The sequence below is a fragment of the Dipteris shenzhenensis genome, chromosome 24, assembly GCF_047967505.1.
Source record: "Dipteris shenzhenensis isolate YYH24624 ecotype China chromosome 24, Dip_SZ_1.0, whole genome shotgun sequence".
In the NCBI taxonomy this organism is placed as follows: Eukaryota; Viridiplantae; Streptophyta; class Polypodiopsida; order Gleicheniales; family Dipteridaceae; genus Dipteris; species Dipteris shenzhenensis.
The window spans coordinates 5,259,151-5,279,827 of record NC_141619.1 but is presented as its reverse complement, the minus strand read 5'-3'; the positions used below and the strand labels follow the sequence as shown (position 1 = coordinate 5,279,827).

At 46.2% G+C, this 20,677-nt stretch overlaps 1 protein-coding gene across 11 annotated transcripts in view; it reads right to left on the bottom strand.

Moving 5' to 3' along the window:
- LOC147886118 (RNA-binding (RRM/RBD/RNP motifs) family protein) overlaps positions 1–20,677 on the bottom strand; it is a 69,657-nt gene that overhangs the window by 14,860 nt on the left and 34,120 nt on the right. For 9 of the 11 annotated variants that reach the window (XM_087395390.1, XM_087395396.1, XM_087395389.1 and 6 more), the window contains 3 exons: positions 13,205–13,343; positions 13,015–13,093; positions 3,735–4,046 (listed from right to left, as the gene is read on the bottom strand). In XM_087395390.1, the coding sequence (XP_087251516.1) occupies positions 3,735–4,046; positions 13,015–13,093; positions 13,205–13,343 (530 nt within the window). Of the gene's footprint in view, positions 1–3,734; positions 4,047–13,014; positions 13,094–13,204; positions 13,344–20,677 lie in introns of those variants that run through there. The other 2 variants (XM_087395399.1, XM_087395400.1) reach the window with 2 other exon arrangements.

Sequence of the window (20,677 nt, the reverse complement as noted above, 5' to 3'; positions counted from 1 at the left end):
TACAATCAGCTCACCCTGATCAAATACCTCAAAGGCCACTACCTGTGAAGCTGAAATACAAACCTTGCCACTCCTCCCCACAGCTAAGGACCAGACCTCGGGCCCCCTTCTTGGGAGGAGGTGATGGCGACGTGCAATATCAGCCCACTGTGAACATGTGCTCTTGGACCAAGAGGAGGTCAATTGACCTTCCTACCGCTACTCTCTGCAGCTCCAGGCGAAGAATCAGATACTAAGGCTACTACGTGCACGATCATGAAGTCCATGCACGTTTCGACTTACCACGGTCCAGCACATGACAAGGATGACAAAAAGAACAAAGCTCGCCTATGTTTGGGAGCTTGTTCCACGAAGCGGGACTTCTGCAATTTTGATGGAGGGAGAATAGTCTGTGTCAGTGCGCCTATGGACCAACGTCGCCACCGGCTCGACACCCACCTTTCGAGCGATGCTACTCTGTCATGTCATCAAACATATCCGACATCCACTTCTTCTCCCCTGTGGAGGCAAACTCGATGCCTCAAAACGGGTGGGTAGGAGATTCGATCACACTGAATGAACCCCCCTTTCTTGGCTACAGAATGAGAATCATCAGCTCAAGAGACATAGGATAACAATCCGGAATAGCAAGGTAGTTCCATGGCCCCAATCGCCAAAACTCCCTTGGTAGGGGATGTTCAAGACAAAGCTTCGCGTCCGGAACGTGAGAAGAAGCACTGTTGTCCCCTGACTCCTATTGTGAGGCCATGGTCCTCTAAGGGTGGGCTCCAACCTGCTGCTCCGAGGAAGGAGCTGAAGTAGAAGCCATCCCCTTGCCCTTGCCCGATGGCTGAGGGGTAGGAGGGGCTCAGGAGGAGGAGGGAGCGGATAACTCAACTCTGGAGCGTGGAGCAAGGGATAGGGACGAGGGGGGACGAGAATGATAACCTCTGGGGGGGATGGGAAAGGGGGGAAGAGGGAGGGAGCGGAGTGGGGGGTGGCTGGTGGATCCGGAGGGCGGCAAGGGGGAAGGAGGATCCAGAGGGTGGGGAGGACAAGGGGGTGAAGGCTCCACCAAAGAAGATGAGGGTGCCCGCTTCTGTGTCGGTGCATGTTGGCGTTGTCGCTTCTCCTCCATCTCCTGAGAGGGTCTCCTTGGGGAAGCCTTTGTCATCAGTACATCTGGTTCTTGTTGTTGTAGTGTAGGCTGTCTACTTGGATGCTCGATGCTTGAGGGGTCTACCTCGGAAGAGGTAGCCCCCTCTACTTGCGAGGGGAATGTCCTGTGGGTGGGGTCCACTCACTGCTCCTCTTGAGGGAAGAGGCTGACACACGCTCCATCCGCTCCCTCGCCTAGCATCTGGCTCTCCGTCGAGTCCACTTGCTCAGCTGCTTCTTTCCTATTACTAGGATCCACTTGCCCTCAGAGGGTGTCACCCAAGCTGTCTGTGACTCCTACTAGGGCTGTCTGGGAGAGTGCTAGGCCCTATCCTCCAATGTCTCACGCTGTTGACCCTGACGACCCTGTGAAGGAGGGGGCGAGGTTGTGTCTGCCCTCTACGGAAGTCTCGAGCTAGGTGCCCCACCCGTTTGCACCGTAGGCACTATCCAGAGAGTCCAGAGATCTCCACCCTCTGCCGAAGTGTTCCTCCATCCAATGTCTCTAGAAGAAATACCTCCAAAAGGGACTCCGGGCTCTCCACAACTATCCTGATCCTAGGAACTCCATCATCAGCTACTACTGAAGCTACTGTAACCGGAGGGGACTCCAACACAGTGCCGAAGGCCCCCCCTAAAGAAGGAAGAATGGACCTGTACTCCCTTGGGAGCCCCAAGAAGCGGGGGACATGATGTGTCGTATCCATATCCTCCGCCGTGAAAATGTGGTACGAGGGGATGAGGTAGACCAAGTGTGGACCCAGGAAGATCGCACTCTACTCCACAAGGGCCTGTGAAGTGGCTGAATAGCTCAGTTGAAGGAGAAATACATCATTGCCATAGATAGTAATCTCCTGAATATGGTCACCACCTAGCGATAAACTAGCCTGCAGCCACTCTCTGCCTCCTCAAGGGTGTTCGACCCACGAGCCGCCGTCCTACATACTAAACCTCTTGCTTGTCTGAGAGGGGGAGCCAAATCTTAACGGCTTTGGGAGTCGAGGATGCTGCCATGAGAGCTGCTCTGGCCAGACTAAGGCATCACTGTCAAGACTCTGCTCCCCAAGAAACAACCACTAACGCTCCGCTGCCAAAGGAGGGAAGGAAAACCAAGAAGACCCACTTGCCAAAGGAATGCAAGCTAGGCAAGCTGCAAGTGCAGTCCAAAAAACAAAAAACCGGAGCCTGGCTTCAGCATGAAGTACCCGTCGTCCAATAATCCGTTGCTTGACACCGATTCCTGAGGTGTGACCTCTCCATAAAAACTTACCATGCAAAGGCATCAAGGGAGGGCCTCACCACCTTGTAGCAATACGACCTACAAAGGGGCTTGGGGCCGCCTGCACCTGGCGCCTTGGGCCGCCAACTCAAGCTGGGAGCCTGTGGCTCCACTTTATGTGACACCACCTGTAGGAAGCTGCTGACTGAGGCATCTTGTTGGCACGGGGCCGCACGAACAGCGTGGAGAGTCGAGGATCGAGGGCGGGGCTACAACTGCCAACACTGGCTGCTTCACCGAGCCCCTAGCATGCTGAGCGACACACAATGCGGGAGCTTGGAGGAGAGAGGTCACGACGGCAAAGCACAGTGGGGCGTGAGGGTGCAAGGGCTATGGCGATGACAAGGGGAAGGGAGGCGCAAGGCGTCGAGGCTATGGCGGGAAGGGTGAAGGTGAGGCAGCAGGCGAGCAGGAGATGCGTGCATTCAGAGCTCTTCCATTCTTCCACTACACTCTTACTAAGAAGTTTCTTTACTACCAACATTGAAGTTTGGGTCAACTGACAACAATTAAGCATGCTCGGTAGATTTCTGAGCCACCGCAGTCATCAAACTGCATGCGCAAGGGACAACCTTTCATCCATCAGCCTTTACAAACATCCTCCTCAAAAAGAAAACAAAAGAGGTCAAAAGAAGTCCATGCTCATGTAGATCCAGCCCTTGCTCTGGGTGCTGCTCACAACTGTGTGAGGTAACATGTCCTATTTACAATGCTAGCATTCTGACAAGCCAACCCCACATATCATATCATTACTCAACACCCCCCCGCCCCCCTTCCTCACATTTCTGGATGAATGAAACACCGAAATGTCTTGTACCGCTAAACCATACCACGATGGGATTGTATAATATACCAAATCTTCTGTTTAATATGGGATATAATAGGAGTTCTTGATAAGAAAGAGTCCCTCTCATTCCACAACCATCACCAGAATTTCGTGTTTAATATTCAATTCCAAAAGGGAGCACAAGTAAGGTGTCAGGAATAAGAAGATACGTCGATGCAAAGTCCAAAATGGGGGAAGCAAAGTGAGGGAAACCATTCAAATAGGAAAACAATTTGCTGAAAGAAGAAACAAACCATGATAGCAAAGTGGGTGAAACCATTCAAATAGGAAAAAGATTTGCCAAGGTAGAAGAAAACAAATCCTTTGTATCCTACCAGTGACATCCACTGGCCACTGATTTCAACAAAACATTCGCATCCTCTTCACCATGAAACCAATTTAATAGACAATTTACCTTTAAAACTTTCAATAACTTTGATCTATTGAGCTTGCATTTAAACACATGCCAAGAAAAGAAACAAAAAGACTTACTTTTCTTTTTCCTGGATTTCTTTGGTTCAACATTTCTTTGTACTTTCGTGATTTTGTTTGATTCAGCCTGGCCTTCTTCCTCCTCCGTCCACTTCAACAAAGAAGCTGCTTGTGCAGCTTTGTCACGCTCGATCTCCTCTAAAAGCTTGTCTTCTAGAGAAACATCATAAACTTTTCCTTGGCCGAAACCTAAAGGCTTGTTGCGCAACCACTCCTCCATAGGAGCCGAGTCCTTGTCATCAAAGTCATCTCCTTGAGATATTCGACCCTGCTTTTTCTTTGAGACAGCATAGGATGTTGCAAAGCACCAACCTGTCAGAAAGTGTCCAGCATACCATTCATCGGCACACCATTCAATCATATGTGTTACCAGTAAGGTTTTTCTATTGCACCAAATATGAGAGAGAGAGAAAGAGAGAGATTCACCTGTCCCACAAGCTGTACTCAATATTTAGTCTAGTATCGTGTTCTGAAAGGCACAAACTCTGGACTTAATTTAAGCCGAACTTACAGCAGGAAAGATCCTAGTGAAAAAACCTACACCCATACATTATGTGCATTAGATCAACATATACAGTATCTATCGCCAGCCATATAAAGGAAAGGTAGGATGAGTTCATGCTGACTTGTGGTCCCATAAGCATGCCTGCCATTAAAGCTTGTAAAGACCAAGCATCCCTGCATGCATTGTAGACACCCATAGAAGATTGTAATGTTCGCAATCTCCGTCCGGTAAGTAAACAGCAAGGACGCTACCTTACAGGGCTAAGAAGCAAACATGACAATAACTAACAAACACACAAGCTATGCAGCAGCCTATCAACAATTGAAGACTATTGCTGAAAGAACTGACCCACTACTACCAAGAGGAAAAATTTTGGTAACATGACTCCTGCTACAAGAAAATGACACTAAGAAGACTTAAATACGCTTCTATTCCTGAAGACTACACCACAAATTCCCTGCGTGTCATGGCTACTAACTGATACCCACTATAAACATTAATGTAGGTCTTTCTGTCAGTGCCTGTATCTTTCTATCCCCACCCAACTGCCCTTCAATCATTTTTAATTGTCCTCTGTCAACAAAAAAGATCACTCCCCATTCTTTTCACGCTCCTTTTGGAGCAGAGAAGATCTTTGGATACTTCTTTTTGCCATCTTTATGTTTGTTTGAGTTTTCGATCAGTCATTTTTTTCATTTCTGATTTTACTGTATCATTGCATAAGGTCATTTGCATTCTTTTTCTCTTTTTGATTTTGTGTATTTACATACAAAATCATATTCTACTTTTTTCCATACACTCCTTTGACTTAGACTCTCATTCACTTTTCTGAGTTTTGTCACACTTTCTTCGCCTTTTTGGCCTTGCCTTTAAAGGCACGCCTTTTCTTTGCTTAAGCCTCTAGAGTCAATGTTGATATTATTACTTTTCATGGGAAAGGATCCAATTTCCGATGCATTGATCCTACAAGGACTAGTATCTTGTGGAAAAGTGGGCTCTGCTTACCCTTGAAAGAACATTTAGTTTTACACTTGTCCCTTCAATACCTTTTAATCTCATTTCTGTCCACTTTAGGAAGACTATGGAATAGTTGTCGTTTTGGTGCTAAGGCCTCAAAATACACTACATAGTCAACAAAGACCGGAGTGGATGGTTGTTAGGTGGCCCTTTGATATGGTAATGAGGGAGTTTAGCATTTAGTGTAGGTGGGCCCTTAGTAAATGTGTGACAGGGTAATTTACTGTATAACAAGGGTCTGCACTAACTAAAGGGACCCTCCCCCCTTACATTTATTGGGTCCCTCCTCTTTTACCTATATCCTCTCCTCTCTTTTCTCCTCTCCCCGTATGCATTCATTTTCACTTGTTTTTCTCCCCCTCCTCTCCACCCATTTTACCCTCCTCTTTCCCCTTTATTATTGGTGGATTTTATTTATTCTTGTTTGAGTTACTTTACGCTATCTCAAACAAGGACTTAGCGGTCATGCCACCTTTTTTTTTGTTGGCAAGTCCTTAGCTAGAGCTATCACTTGGTCCTTTTGCCCTTTCTTAATCGCTTCCTTCCTTTTCTCTTCCTTTATCTCCAAAAACCCATTAAAGCACCTAACCTCGCTCCATCAGGCCACCCTAGCATCATAATTCAGACTGGGATGGTGCTGTGTCTGCACGATGTTAGGTGTTTTTATCTAGCTTTTGGAGAGCATTTCATTTGCACCCGCAGATCCGTGGTGATGTCTCCTTTCCTCCGCATCCGATGCTTTTCAAGGATGATTTTCGCCTGTCACTTTCCTTCCTCCAAGCAATTTGAAGGTTCGAGTTATCAATTGCTCCCTCAAATCACACCATTGGCACAGGTTTTTCTCACTGGAGAAAAGTACGCACGTCTCACTGGAAACACATGTTATGCTCTAGCCGAGATAGCATGACCTCAGAAAGATTGGTGGGCATTTTCTCTTAGATGACCGACTTTTGTAATATTTTATGTGCGTAAACAAAATGGTCAAGAAAAGTAACTGCCAAGGTCCTAGGTGAGGGTGTAATGGCATTGACTAGGTGGTTCTAAGTGCTAAGGCCTAGGTGCACCTAAATGTGTAATAATGCCAAGGGGCAAATGTTCTAAATTGTGCCCCAAGAGAGGGGTAATTGGTGTACCAAGTAAAAAGGTCTAAAATGATGACATGTGGCAGAGGGAACCATCTAGGGAGATGTGGGTTTGTGGATAGACATGAGAGAAAAATTACATATCTTAAGTAACATGTGATCCACGAAGCTGGCTGGGTGGATATACGTGATGCCATCGCTCATGATTGACGAAACTAGAAGAGAGAAACTGAAGAAGTTCGTATCATTTTGGTATCAAAGCACATGGTAGAGATCAAAGGCTGGACGAACGGGATGAGAAGAGTGCGTGATAATTCGGCTGCTCGTGACTTGCGACGAATTTGGAGGGGTTGTTGCCCGTGACGATGAACAGCGAGGCCTGGGGACAGCGTGGTGGCTGAGTTCAGTTTGCGGGAGATTTTCGATGAGCAGAGCAGGCTGGCGATGTGCTGCGATGGCATGGCGCACCTTTGACGAACAAGCTTTGCGTGGTAGTGGTTGATGCCAGAAGCTAAGCTCTTACAGGTATTCTGCAAGTGAACGAGTCGCAGGGCCTGGACCTCCCTGGTGGTCCGACGACGTACGGGTTTGCTGAGCAGCGACGTGCGCCCGTGTGGAGCGGGGTGATAAATCTGCGTAACATCAGACGAAAAAAAAAATAGATATTTCCGTTTTACACAGACCGGAGGACCTCGAAGCATCGTGACTTGTACATGTGGTCCAAAACCAGTGTAACAAGGTTCAACAGGAGGAGTGACAAGTGATTTCTGGGTCTCAGCGCCGTCTTCGACGATTTACTCCAGGGAGCAAAATTTCTTTCTTCCATATAAAAATTTAGTTTCCAGTTGCACGCGATTTAATCCTGTACAGCAGAGGTTGCAGTTTATTTTTCTTGTATAACAAAAGGGGAATCTGAAAAAAAAAATCCCTTTTGAAACAATGGAGGCAGAGGGACAAGATTCCAGGGTGGATCCTAGTGAATCTAGAGCACGGTCTACACAACAAATGTCCCATCACACAACACCTACTCTGGTGGGTAGGATTTCGATATTAGAAGATGCTTTACAGCAAATCATGAACCAGCAGCTTCAAGTGAACGCTGGTCAAAATGAGATTAGGGAGATGGTGCAAGCCTTGTCGGCTAGGCCATCTAGAATTGATAAGGGCAAAGCTCCAGCAGAGCCAGAGCCCAGTATACACTCATCAGAGCGTGCGAAGGTCAAGGTGCCTAATATTGCCAACTATAGACCGGAGAAGTACGCTGGTCGGATGACCGAGCGCAGTTCTGATGTGATCGAGGTTTGGTTACACAAGTGCGAAGAAGCCTTCGCCATTTGTGAAATCAGATCTGATCTAAAGAAAATCCGTGAGACCACTCACCTGTTTATTGAGGCAGTGGATAGATGGTGGATAAAGCAACAGAAAGATCAAGTTGCCCCTACCACCTGGGAAGGGTTTAAAGCTGAATTTAAGAAACACTTTCTTCCACCTGACGAAGAGTCCCGAGCTTGGCATGCTTATAGAAACCTTCGTCAAAGAAATCTGTCGGTGGCAGAGTACACTAACAAGTTCAGGGAATGTGTTATGAAGATAACAGACCCTCTCCCTATGTCGGTTCAGTTGAAAGACTATATCTATGGACTGAACGACAAGATTAAAATGGAAGTTCAGGCTAAATATGTGACTACATTAGATGAATCTATTGCAGTAGCCCTGAACTATGAAAATGCCAGAGGCAGATCTAGTGGATTTGTGCAGGCAGGGACTCGGTATGAGTACCCGAGAAAAGGCGGATTTCAGAGGAAATGGACTTCAAAGACAAGTGTCTCCCAGCCAAGTGGCCAAACCAAGCAGGTGAAGCCGGTTGAGGGACCAGCAAAAACAAGTACCACCGTTGGGGTGAAAAGAAAAATAACTCCAATGGCAGCCTGGGCTTGGTCAAAGTCCTCGTTGACTCCTGAACAAAAAGAGAAAGCTAGGAAAGAAGGATTGTGCTTCGGCTGCCTTCAGCGACATTAGTGGAAAGACTGTCCACTGAATAAAGACCGTCGCACGGCCAATATAATAATATCTGAATGAGATGCGGAAATACAGGAGAGTCCCAATGCGGAACATATGCAGATGCAATTGGCGGGACCTTCTCAGAGGTTAGTACCTGTGTTGTTAAGTGTGTCTGTTACTAAGTTAGTAAGCGGTGCACCTGATAACATCCTTTCAAAGCCCGCCGCAATGGGGTATACGGGTTTCGATGAGCCCGAGCTGATTAAAATGAAAGGGCAAGTAGCCAGTCATGATGTGATTGTGTTATTTGACTCAGCGTCAACACACAATGTAATCAACTCGAAGCTTATTAGAGGCTCAAGTTGAAAACTAGTCCGTCTCACTATGCTTATACGGTCAGGATGGCGGACGGAAGTTCCACTGAAGTATGGGCCAAAAGGTTACCCAGTTGGAACTTCGAATTCAGGACTATGTTGAGAAGCTAGACTTTGAACTGACCAAACTTGCTCACGCAGATATAGCCCTAGGCATGGCTTGGCATTTTTGAAAAAATCCAGCCATTGATTGGAAAAAGCATATTTACCATTTCAAGATGAACGGGGTAGAATATGTTTTGCGAGGTGAAAAGGATTTACCTCGAGGACCATTGATTTCAGCCATGGAAATTCGGAAGACTCCGAAAAAGTTTCTGTGTCTGTGTATAGCATCGGTAGAGTCGATTGATGATGCATCGACTAGCACTGAGGCTACCCAAGATGGAAAAATGGCCGAGTTGGCTAAAGAGATATCAGAGAAGTTCTCTGAATGTTTTAGGGATGAACTACCTTATGGGTTACCTCCAGAGCGGAATGTTCAGCATAAGATTGAACTGATCCCGGGGGCAGAACCTGTAAATAGACCTCCCTATAGAAGGAGCTTTACTGAAGAGACGGAGGTGCGTAGACAACTGGAAGAATACCTCAAGTTGGGGCAGATTCAACCAAGTTTCTCACCTTTTGCTTCGCCAGTGATATTAAAGAAGAAAAAGGATGATACGTTTCGCCTCTGTATAGATTACAGAGCATTCAATAATATCACTGTTAAGCACAGGTATCCGATGGCTCGGATTGATGATTTGCTAGATGCATTACATGGAGCCGTGATTTTCAGCAAGATAGATCTTAAGTGTGGCTACCATCAGATCCAGATTAGAGCCGAGGATGTGCATAAAACCGCTTTCAGAAGCAGGTTTGGTCATTATGAGTTTTTGGTAATGCCCTTCGGACTTACCGACATTCGTCATGCTTATGAACGATTTACTACGTCCGTATATCGGAAAGTTTGTAGTACATTTTATTGACGATCTTCTAGTATTCAGTAAAAGTATTACTGAGCATCGTGAACACTTGAGAATAGTGTTCGGTACTTTGAGGAAAGCCAGTCTTTATGTATGCTGTTATCCATGCTTTGAAAACATGGAGGCATTATTTGTATGGTTCAGAGTTTTATGTGGATGTGGATCATGATACTCTGAAACATTTTTGTAAACAGCCTGACTTGAGGAGTCGCCAAGCTAGGTGGGCAGAGCTCATGCAGGAGTTTAATTTAACGATTCGGTACCGAAGAGGAAAAGATAATAAGTTTGCTGATGCGTTGTCTCGCATTATGCACAATATGAGTTTCACGGTATTAGAAAGTGCTCTAATGACCGAGATCAGAGAAACTCAAAAGGTGGACGAGTTTGTCCAGAGCTTATGGCCTAAAGCTCATGTGTTTAGACCCGGGGAAAATGAAAAGGATGACCTGGCATCCAGAAAAGGCCAAACTTATGCAAGATATACCATAGGGGATGGTATGCTGAAAAGAAATTGCAAGGTAGTAGTATCTAGTCAGAATGATCTCAAGCAGAGACTCATTCGACAGTGCCATGGTAGTCCATGTGCGGGACATCCAGGGGTCGAAAAGACATATGATCTCGTGAAGCGAGATTTCTTTTGGCCAAAGATGAAAAAGCATATTCATGAATATGTGACACGGTGTTTCTCGTGTCAGGTAAGTAAGGCCATGGTTATTTCTAAAAAGAATAGGCAAGGTAGCCTATAAATTAGAATTGCCACAGGGGTGTAAGGTGCACCCAGTGTTTCATGTTTCTCGTTTAAAGAAATTTTTGCATACTGGTGACTCACTAATCGAAGGTGTTGTTTTGCTTCAGGAGATAGAGGATAATGCAAGACGCAAACCAACAAGAATCCTGGACCGAGGAACAATGCAAGTGCGCAATCGGAAGATCCCCACGGTGTTGGTTGCATGGCATGGTCTACCTCTATCGGAAGCTACTTGGGAATCCGTATACTAGTTACGGAGAGTGTTCCCAGATTTCATCATCGAGGACGCTGATGCTTGAAAAGGGAAGGAATGTTATGCTCTAGCCGAGATAGCATGACCTCGGAAAGATCGGTGGGCATTTTCTCTTAGATGACCGACTTTTGTAATATTTTATGTGCGTAAATAAAATGGTCAAGATAAGTAACTGCCAAGGTCCTAGGTGAGGGTGTAATGGCATTGACTAGGTGGTTCTGAGTGCTAAGGCCTAGGTGCACCTAAATGTGTAATAATGCCAAGGGGCAAATGTTCTAAATTGTGCCCCAAGAGAGGGGTAATTGGTGTACCAAGTAAAAAGGTCTAAAATGATGACATGTGGCAGAGGGAACCATCTAGGGAGATGTGGGTTTGTGGATAGACATGAGAGAAAAATTACGTATCTTAAGTAACATGTGATCCACGAAGCTGGCTGGGTGGATATACGTGATGCCATCGCCCGTGATTGACGAAACTAGAAGAGAGAAACAGAAGAAGTTCGTATCAACACAGGTCTCCCCTTCACAGGGTTTAGCAGGTTTATCGTTATGGTGTTTCGGTTTCTTCTGTGAACTGTTGTGAGGTTTTGGGATTGACTTTTGGCTCTCACCTAGGGTTATGAGGGTTTCGGATCATGTTTCTCTCCGCCTCTATTGTAAGTTTTATGTGGAGGCTTCGGATGGAGACTACTATCCCACCTCTGCTGTAATGGTCTTGTTTTGGATGGAAGATATTACTTCTTACTGTTAAAAAAACCCATTAAAGCACCTCTATTGGCTTTGGCTTCGTCCTTACCAGCCATTAGCATAAATTAATTGTATTCAAAAGTAGATAATAAGAGTACCTATGGGTCTTTGGCAACTGTCTGACCCATAGACCCATATCTTCTGCACATCCTCCATCCTCCAAACATACCTCTACCTTGCATATCAGATATAATTGTGCGACCTATATGTCTACAAAGCATGTCATCTATTTCCCTGTTTATTTTCATACACTCCTTTCACTTACACTCTCTTTCTCATTTCTGAATCATCACACTTTCTTCCCTTCCCCTTTTTATCCTTTGTAGTCTTTCAGGTTTTCTTTCAGTCTCATAGACCCATCGGTCTTCCAAAGACTCTAATAAAATTTCTTTCTTTCTTTCTCCTTTCATGATCGCTTCCTTTCTTTTCTCTTCCTTTATGCTTCATTTCTCTTCTCTTTGTCGATAATGGTGCTATTTGACAAGATACCTGCAACCAAACACACCAGTACCTTTGTATTCAGAAAGGTAGATCGTAGGAGTACTTATGGGCCTTCCTCAACTGTCTGACCCATAGACCCATACCTTCTGCCACCCTCCAAACATACAGTTGCCTTTCATAACACTTAGAGACATGCGACCTATATGTCTGTGAACCTCTATTTTCCTGTTCCTTCCGTCAGAAAGGGTAAAAAATCCAGTTCCATTCAAAGGTAGTAATGCACAAAAAAAAACACAGAAGGCAGAAGATCTTGCCTTCGTACGCGATTCCACTTACAAAGCTTCAGTAAATTACTCTGGCATGCATAACATAGATGATGTGGTCCTATTCCAATACATGCATCATACTCGCCACCTCTTGCTATAGTGATGGCATGCATGACATAGATGATGTGGTTGAATTCCAATACACACGTCATTAGTACCGCCATCGTTATCCTAATACCGCCACGGGTCTGGCTGTGATCAGCCCAACACATGAAGAGCAGCAAGGTCATCAACTTTCAGGTTCGGGCCACATGCTCAGACTTATAGCTCTCAAACATATAGCACAATGGCTTAGGAAATATTCCATGAACCTCCAAAAGATAAAACAAGATACTAAGGTTGACTTGAAAGATATAATCATACTGCCTTCTGAACCTCTAAACAATAGTTTAATCAGGGGAAAGCCTTGTACTAAACCAACAAACAGCATGCAGGAATTATGGATCCAAGTTACTAAATCCAATCCTCTCTATTCAGCCAATACTGCTATAACAACCCCGGCATCGGCCTTCTTACTCCAGGAACATAAATGACACAATACAGAAAGGAAACAACATAATCCACACTTCAGAAAATGAAAAAGTCTATTCAGCCAATACTGCTATAACAACTCCAGCATCGGCCTTCTTACTCCAGGAACATAAATGACACAATACAGAAAGGAAACAACATAATCCACACTTCACAATATGAAAAAATCTCAATATATTTTTGTCTCTAGCTGCTGTCTGGGCTTTGTGGCAAGCATATGCCTAGATCCAGTGCAGTACACATTCAGATGTTTTCCAGCAAGTTACACAATCCTACAAAAAATCACCCACGTACGATGTGGACTATGCATGGCAAACTTGTTCCCACCCCAGTCATGTCCTGTTGAAAAGCTTTCACAAATTACAGGAAAGACCTGCAGTTAACATCACAATTGAAGTATTATTATCCAACTAATTAAGTGTAATATGCAAACCACCAGTATGAGAGAAGAAATTTGTTCTTGGTGGGGCAGGAAATTCCTTACTAAAGCCGCAGTGGTATTTTTTGTTAGATCATGAGAGGCAACCCTTAACATGTTTCCACCATCTCCTAGTAGATTGGAACCAAGCTTCCAGCACAAAACACCAACCTGCCTGGGTTGATGGTAGCAAAACCCATCCGAGCTATATTCAAAAAATTAGCACTAAATCAACAAACTTGCATAATACTTTTGAATACAAGCACTGGTATTGATGATAAAAGAAGGCAAAACAAGAGGTCACACAGTTCTCTGTTTCCATTCCTTTCTATTAAAGTGTATAGACACAGAAACAATCCAAAACCTTGGTTGCACAAACGTGACCTCGAAAGCCAGAGCACCTTAAGGAAACGTACTATGACCAAAGAGCAAACAATCAGGATGAGGATGGATTTGTATCAAAGATTAACAGTTCCCGCTCTACAAATAACTGCCCATCAGGATACTTAAGTGTGCATTTTAGTCATCCTGTTTTGAGAAAGATGATGTGTTCAAGATACTAATCATCTTTGTACAGGAGTAGGACAAGAATATACAGCAAGTTGGATCTTTCTTTTACTGTGTGATAGCATCCCCCGATCCAACTCGTCAATCAGTAGAGCAAACAGTGTTGGGAAAGAACCATTTTGCATCTCCACTCGACATTGTCTCTATCTATCTCTCTCTCCGTTATCCGGTTTGCACAGGCCAAAATGGAGATGCCTAACCTGCCCAAGATCAAGGCATTCACCCCTATGAGGACCTTGTATTCAGTTGTTGCAAGCTTTGCCCCAACTCCTATCCCCTATGCGAAAACATATCAGAAAATGAAGCCCATTGATCCACAAGAGCATGTCTACTACTTAGAGCTTGAGGTCCAAGAACTCTAAGTTTCAGCTTGCAGCTCTGGAAAGTTAAGTCTACAATATGGAAGGAGAAGAACTCGTGCTGCACAAGTGTGATGCATCCCCACCAACACCACAGTTGGTTTCTGAAGTCCTAGGAATGGTCAACACTCAGATGAAGTCCATGAAACAAGAGATGATAGAAGATGTCCATAGTAAAGTCAATAAAGCTGAACTTTACAGGGAAGTGAAAGAGCAGGAAACCAGAGAAGAGAAGCCAACAAACTGATCCTATGCATGGGGGGATTTGTCATATGGCTGCCAAGTCATAGGAACATTCATAGAAGACAAAATTAAATATCTCAAGGAGAAGATACCACAGTAGAATGGGATCCAGATATTATCTCAAACGTCCAGCAAAAAGGGACACAGAAACAAGCCAGCCAGCACCTGAACTCTCACATGTACCACAGCCCACTTCCTGCACACTTTTCATAGCCAGTGGTGTCAAACACGCAGCCCTGAAGCTCCACAATGGCTGAGTGAAAGATCACGAGGGCCTACGCACTAAACTCATTGCATACGGGATAAATACCTCGGCCCCGATCTTAGCGAAGCTCTTCAACGAAGTGGTTTGCATAGGCTTCCCACACACTTGAACCCTTAACACCATCACCCCCATTCACCAGGCAAGAGATCCCATGAGCCCAAAAAACTGCAGGACAATTATGATTGGACATGTCGTGTCCAAGATCTATGCATCAGTACTTGACACAAAGGTCAGCCTTGTCACAGTACTTGACACAAAGGTTCAAAGCCGTGGAACAGGCAGGCTTCCGGTTAGATCACAGGACCATGGGTCATATTCAATGCACGCACAGGGGACAACCAGGTGGGATTACTTGACTTTGCATCCAATTACCTCATAGTACCAGTGTTAGATGCAGCAAATGCTCCACACGTGACAGGGTATGGGCGGCACCTACTTGTGATGGGAGCAGTACATGATCTGATCATATACAATGGCCTTCAGAGATGGACTCACTTGTTTCCCACATGGAGGGGGGACAAGCACATCGGACTACCTGATGGGCTCCCTTGCCTTCGCATCTCAGATTCAGGACTTTGTAGTACCCCCTCCCCCACTCGGTGCCGATCACTCATACCCGACATTATGTATTTCCACTACCAGGCCAGCCACAAAGAGAGTTCTCCATGCACCCACTCGGACCTATGTTCACTTTGACCTGACTCTCGATCCAGTTTACATGAGTCACTTAGCTCGAGAGATTCCAACCCTACATGGAGCAGAAGTAGATCTTGCTCAGGTTTCAGCCACTTTGGCTTCAGTGGTACATGAGGCTGTCATCATATATTTCCCTACGACTCAACCCACAGAAGGCCCTGGGACACCTTACCTCATCTGAGACGCATCGCATCTCACGTCGGATGACACGACGTAAGAAGCGGACTTTTCTCACTCACAGGATTGATGAGGTAGTCAGAACCTTTCGAGGGGGAGACCCGACTATCAGCTGGGGACTCCTGTCAGAGGGGAAACGGCCCATTCCCATCACATACCCAGAGATTTGGCACAAATAAGCATGCTTCTTATACGACGTCCCAGGTCAGATGCCACCAGAGATGTCCTTTATGCCTAGACCCACTACTTGTCACTTGTTCACTACGTTGAACGTGGGGAATGCCCTCCTTCGTATGCATAACCGGAGAGCACCAAACCATAAAGGCTACGTATAGCGCACTTCGCACATGGACAGGAGGTCTTGGTCTCAGTTCTAGCGCAACTATTCAACCATGTTGTATGCCACGGTTTCCCACATACTTGAAGCACTACCACCATTATACAAATACATAAGGCAGGGGACCCCATGGATACTGGGAACTTCCACACTCTCATGATTGGCCACACTGGGCTAAGATTTATGGATCGGTACTGGAGAGGGCAATCAATAGTTATACAAAGGACCATGGGCAGCGGGCTCTTGGGCAAGCAGGCTTCCGGAGATAGGACTCCACACTGGACCATATTTTTACCCTAAGAGCCATCATCGATGAGGAGGTGAAGTCGAGGCGCCAAAAGGTCTACACTTGCTTCATGGACTTTCAGAAGGCTTTTCGCCTGATCAGGCGACTACAGGAGCTGCATCTCCCAGAGGTCATGATCTGGGGGTGATGACTCTATACGAGTACGTCAAAGGGGGCGTCCGCACTCCTGGGGGGTTATCAGATTGGGTTAAGAGCACCATAGGGGTAAAGCAAGGTTGCCTCCTCTCACCGACTCTCTTCAGGCTATACATTGATGAGATCACATCCTTTGTTGATCGCCTAGGAGGAGAGGGCTCCCTATTGGCTGATTTGATGTTAAAGATACTACTATATGCAAATGAAAGAGTCCTCATTTCGTCCTCAACCGAGGGATTGCAGAAACACTTGGAGGCCTTGGAGATGTTCTGCAGAGAGAGAGACCTCACAGTCAACCTTGGGAAAACCAAGGTTATGATCTTCAACACATCCCAAGTAGTGCTTCATCAACATTGACGTCGACATAGTTTCACTTACCGAGGGGAACTAGTGGAGATAGTGCAGTCCTACACATACCTAGGGGAAGTACTCACGGGACCAGGCTTCACCATGACCCATGCCGCCAAAGCACGACTCACACGAGGGAAGGGTGCCTTGGCCCGATTAAAGAGACAGTGCTTCCAGGCGCATTTTTAGGATCCACAAACGAAGGGCTGGCTTTTTGACACTCACGTGAGACCGACTGCCATGTATGCAACACCTTTTTGGGAGAGTGACCTTTCAGCTACTAACTGGAAGGGATTTAAGAGGCCAAAGGTGATCATGGGATCTAGGATGATTCGGAGTAAGCCTTCAGTTCCCCATCAAACCATACAAGCAGAGTTTGCCATGACACCTCTTCCAGACCGTGACTTTTCTCCACAGAGTTTGGGCCCTACCTCAGTGGAGATTATCGAGACAGGCAATCGAGTCATCCCGACGACTGGCAGAGAGAGGCTTTGATACAACATGGTATGCACGAGTGTCCACATGGTTTGATAGCCACGACATCCAGATGGATAGGCTCCCCCCCTTTCAATATAGCATGGATGCACCACCGAAGCTCATTCCAAATGATGAGATTAACCGCATCATACAGTTAGACCTTCTCCACCTTCACACATCTCGGGCTTGGGGGGGATTTGAGGAGTTTCCCACCAAGACCCAGTTCTATCATGACCACTTTCTGAGGATATCGGAGCATGGTCTCATCATCAGGCCCCAGTACCTCGAGGATAGGAGAGTCTCACACGCCTTGCGGATTGCTATCAGACACATACGAGTCTCGTCCCACCAGTTGTGGATCTAGGAGAGCGGCCGGCATACCTAGAGAGCAGCGGATCTGTAGACTGCACGATGGAGGAGGTCGAGACAGAGGAGCATTTTCTATGTGTCTGTCCGGCCTGCTATGAGATGCGATGGCGATACCTGTGTCTCTTTCAAGAGGGGCTCGGCTTCGGACCACTCACACGACTGATACATTTCCCCGACCACATTTGCATTGAGCTCTACCTGATTGAGATGCGGAGAGTCGAGACACAGAGAATCCCTTGTGCGGCAAGCCAAAGATCAGCTACAATTGATGCCTCCGGACACCGAGCTAGACCGAGCACAACCCATGTCACTGATTTTTACGCATCCGAGCCAGCACCAGATGAGATCGAGGGGGAGGAGCTCAAGGAGATGAGAGCACTCTGGATCAGCAGTGAGACTCGTCACCAGGATGTGGTTGGATGAGAGACATGGAGACCACGCACAACACGTGGGGCGACCAAAGCACGCACGATTGAGGTCGGACCTATCTCAGCCCTCCTCAGAGGGGAATGCCAGAGACAAGGCATTACTCTCAATGTAGCCCATCGGATATAGAGATCCCCCCACCACCGCGGGAGACAACCTGACAGACACAGATACGTGAGCTCTTTGCATCACATCAGAGGGCCATCAAGGAGCCGGGTTACATAGAGCTTGCACATGTACTTGAAGCTCTAGTTCTGAGCAGTACTTGATTGCTCCTTTTCGTACTATATTTTGTACTAGCTTTTTCACTTAGCACTCAGCAAGGGCCTTAGTGAGCCCTTTGCTTCAGCTCACAGTGGCTTGTATGGGTTACATATATCTTGTATCTTGTCTCTAGACCCACGAGATCTCTTGAGCACGTCAATATTACCTCTCTCTCTCTCTCTCTCTCTCTCTCTCTCTCTCTCTCTCTCTCCAGTGAGCACATAAAGGCACTTGAGGGGGAGTGTGAAAGATAAGAAGTGACGGGAGCTTATAGGAAGGAAGCCTTAATTACACACTGGAAGCAGATATTTCATGCTTTCTTAAGCTATTACAGCTGGCTCCCAAGGCTGTACGCCCATGTCTTCTCTATTTCCATGTTTCAGGGTCAGGCTCAGAATTCTTTGAATTTGCAAATCCTTTCTTGGTTACACACTTCTTCGCAATGGAAGTTAACATTTGTCACTTTCATTCATCATCGAGTCCTCCTTCCTCTCTCTCTCTCTCTCTCTCTCTCTCTCTCTCTCTCTCTCTCTCTCTGATCCATCGGATCCAGAGATCGAGGAGACCACGCCCCCCACCACAATGCCAGATAGCTCGATAGATGCAGATACATGAGCTCTTTGCGTCACACTAGAGAGCTATCACGGTGCCTGGATACATGAAGTCAGATCATGTTCTTGGAGCATTAGCCCTAAGCGCCTGACATGCCTCACTCATGTTACACACTACTTGGCTTTTCTGGCCTGACTTGATATGATGTACTACATCAATATTTCAGTTTTTGTGTTTTCTAGTACTCAGCAAGGGCCTTAGCGAGCCCTTCGCTCCAACCGACAGTGGCTTGTATGAGTTCACATTGATTCCGCACTTTTGTCCCATAGGCCCGCGAGGCCTCCCACGGACGTTAATATATCTTTCTTTCTTTCTCTCTCACGAGGACGTTAATACAATCATATCATATCTCTCTCTCTCTCAGTGTGTATAGCTGAGTATGACACGTTAACAAAGAGTGAGAAAAGAGTCAAGTCTCTCTCTCTCTCTCTCTCTCTCTCTCTCTCTCTCTCTCTCTCTCTCACACACACACACACATGATATGATATATATATTTTTGTATTTGTTTTTGCTCGAGCCATTGAGCTCTTTTCCCATGGACGTTAATCTCTCTCTCTCTCTCTCTCTCTCTCTCTCTCTCTCTCTCTCTCCAAGATGAGAATGTAAAACTGAAGGTAAATACACATAGAAATGAAGGGGAGCTTCAGCCATCCCTACACGAGGAGCTGAATATCATTAGGGAACACATGAAGCAGCTCAAGGGGGCAAAGGGAACTTTAGAAGAAGGATGCAAGATCATAGATGAACGAAAATATGAGAATGAAGAACTCAGAAAAGACTTGGCATTTTTGCAAGACACTATGCAGGGTAAACATGCTGAATTCACACAAAAGATCAAGAAAGAAGAGGCTGCAATCTTGGAATGGAGAGATATGGTCGAGAAAGGCACGGCTGCCCCCAAGAAAGAGTTCATTTCAGATGCTCTAGAGGAGGATAAAAGGAGAGAGACATCTAGATGCCCTAGAGGTGTTCTGCACACAGAAAGACCTGATGGTTAACCTTGGGAAGACCAAGGTCACGATCTTCAACACCTCTTACACAGTGCTTCACCGACATAGTTTTACATACCAGAGTCAGCCAATGGAGATTGTGCAGTCCTACGCATACTTGGGTCAAGTTTTCACAAGGCCAGTTTTCACGATGACCCACGCAGCCAAAGCACGACTCACACGAGGGTATGGTGCTTTGGCCCAACTAGAGCGACAGTGCTTCCAGGCGCACTTCTAGGATCCACCGACCAAGTGTTGGCTTTTCAACACTATGGTAAGGCTAACTCCCATGTATCTGGCACCTTTTTGGGGAAGTGATATTTTGATAGCAGAATGGAGGCGATTTGAGCGGCTACAGGTGATTATGGGCTCTAGGATGCTTCGGGGTAAGCCCTCGGTCCCCCATCAAATAGTACAGGCAGAGTTTGCCATGACCCCTCTCCAGGTTAATGCCATCTTTTAGACAGTGACTTTCCTCCACAGAGTTTGGGACCTACCTCGCGAGAGACTTCTGAGACTGGCACTAGAGTCTTCCATACGACTAGCAGAGAGTGGGGTCGGTACAGCATGGTATGCACACATCACCGCATGGTTTGCTAGTCACGGCATTCAAATGGACCGGCTTTCCCCGTTTCAGTATAGCATGGATGCACTGCCCAAGTTGATCCCACGGGATGAGATTAACCGCATCATATGGTTAGATCTCCTTCAGCTCCACACATCTCGCACTTGGGGGGGGGGACTAGGAGTTCCCCACCAAGACCCGACTCTACTATGACCATTTCTTGAGAGTATCGGAGGATGGGCTCATCATCAAACCTCAGTAACTCGAGGACAGAGGAGTCTTACACGCGTTGAGGATTGCCATCGAACAGATGCGTGTCTCCTCCCATCAGCTGAGGATCGAGGCAGGGAGAGCTACAGGCATACCCAGAGAGCAGCGGACTTGCAGGTTGTGCACGATGGGG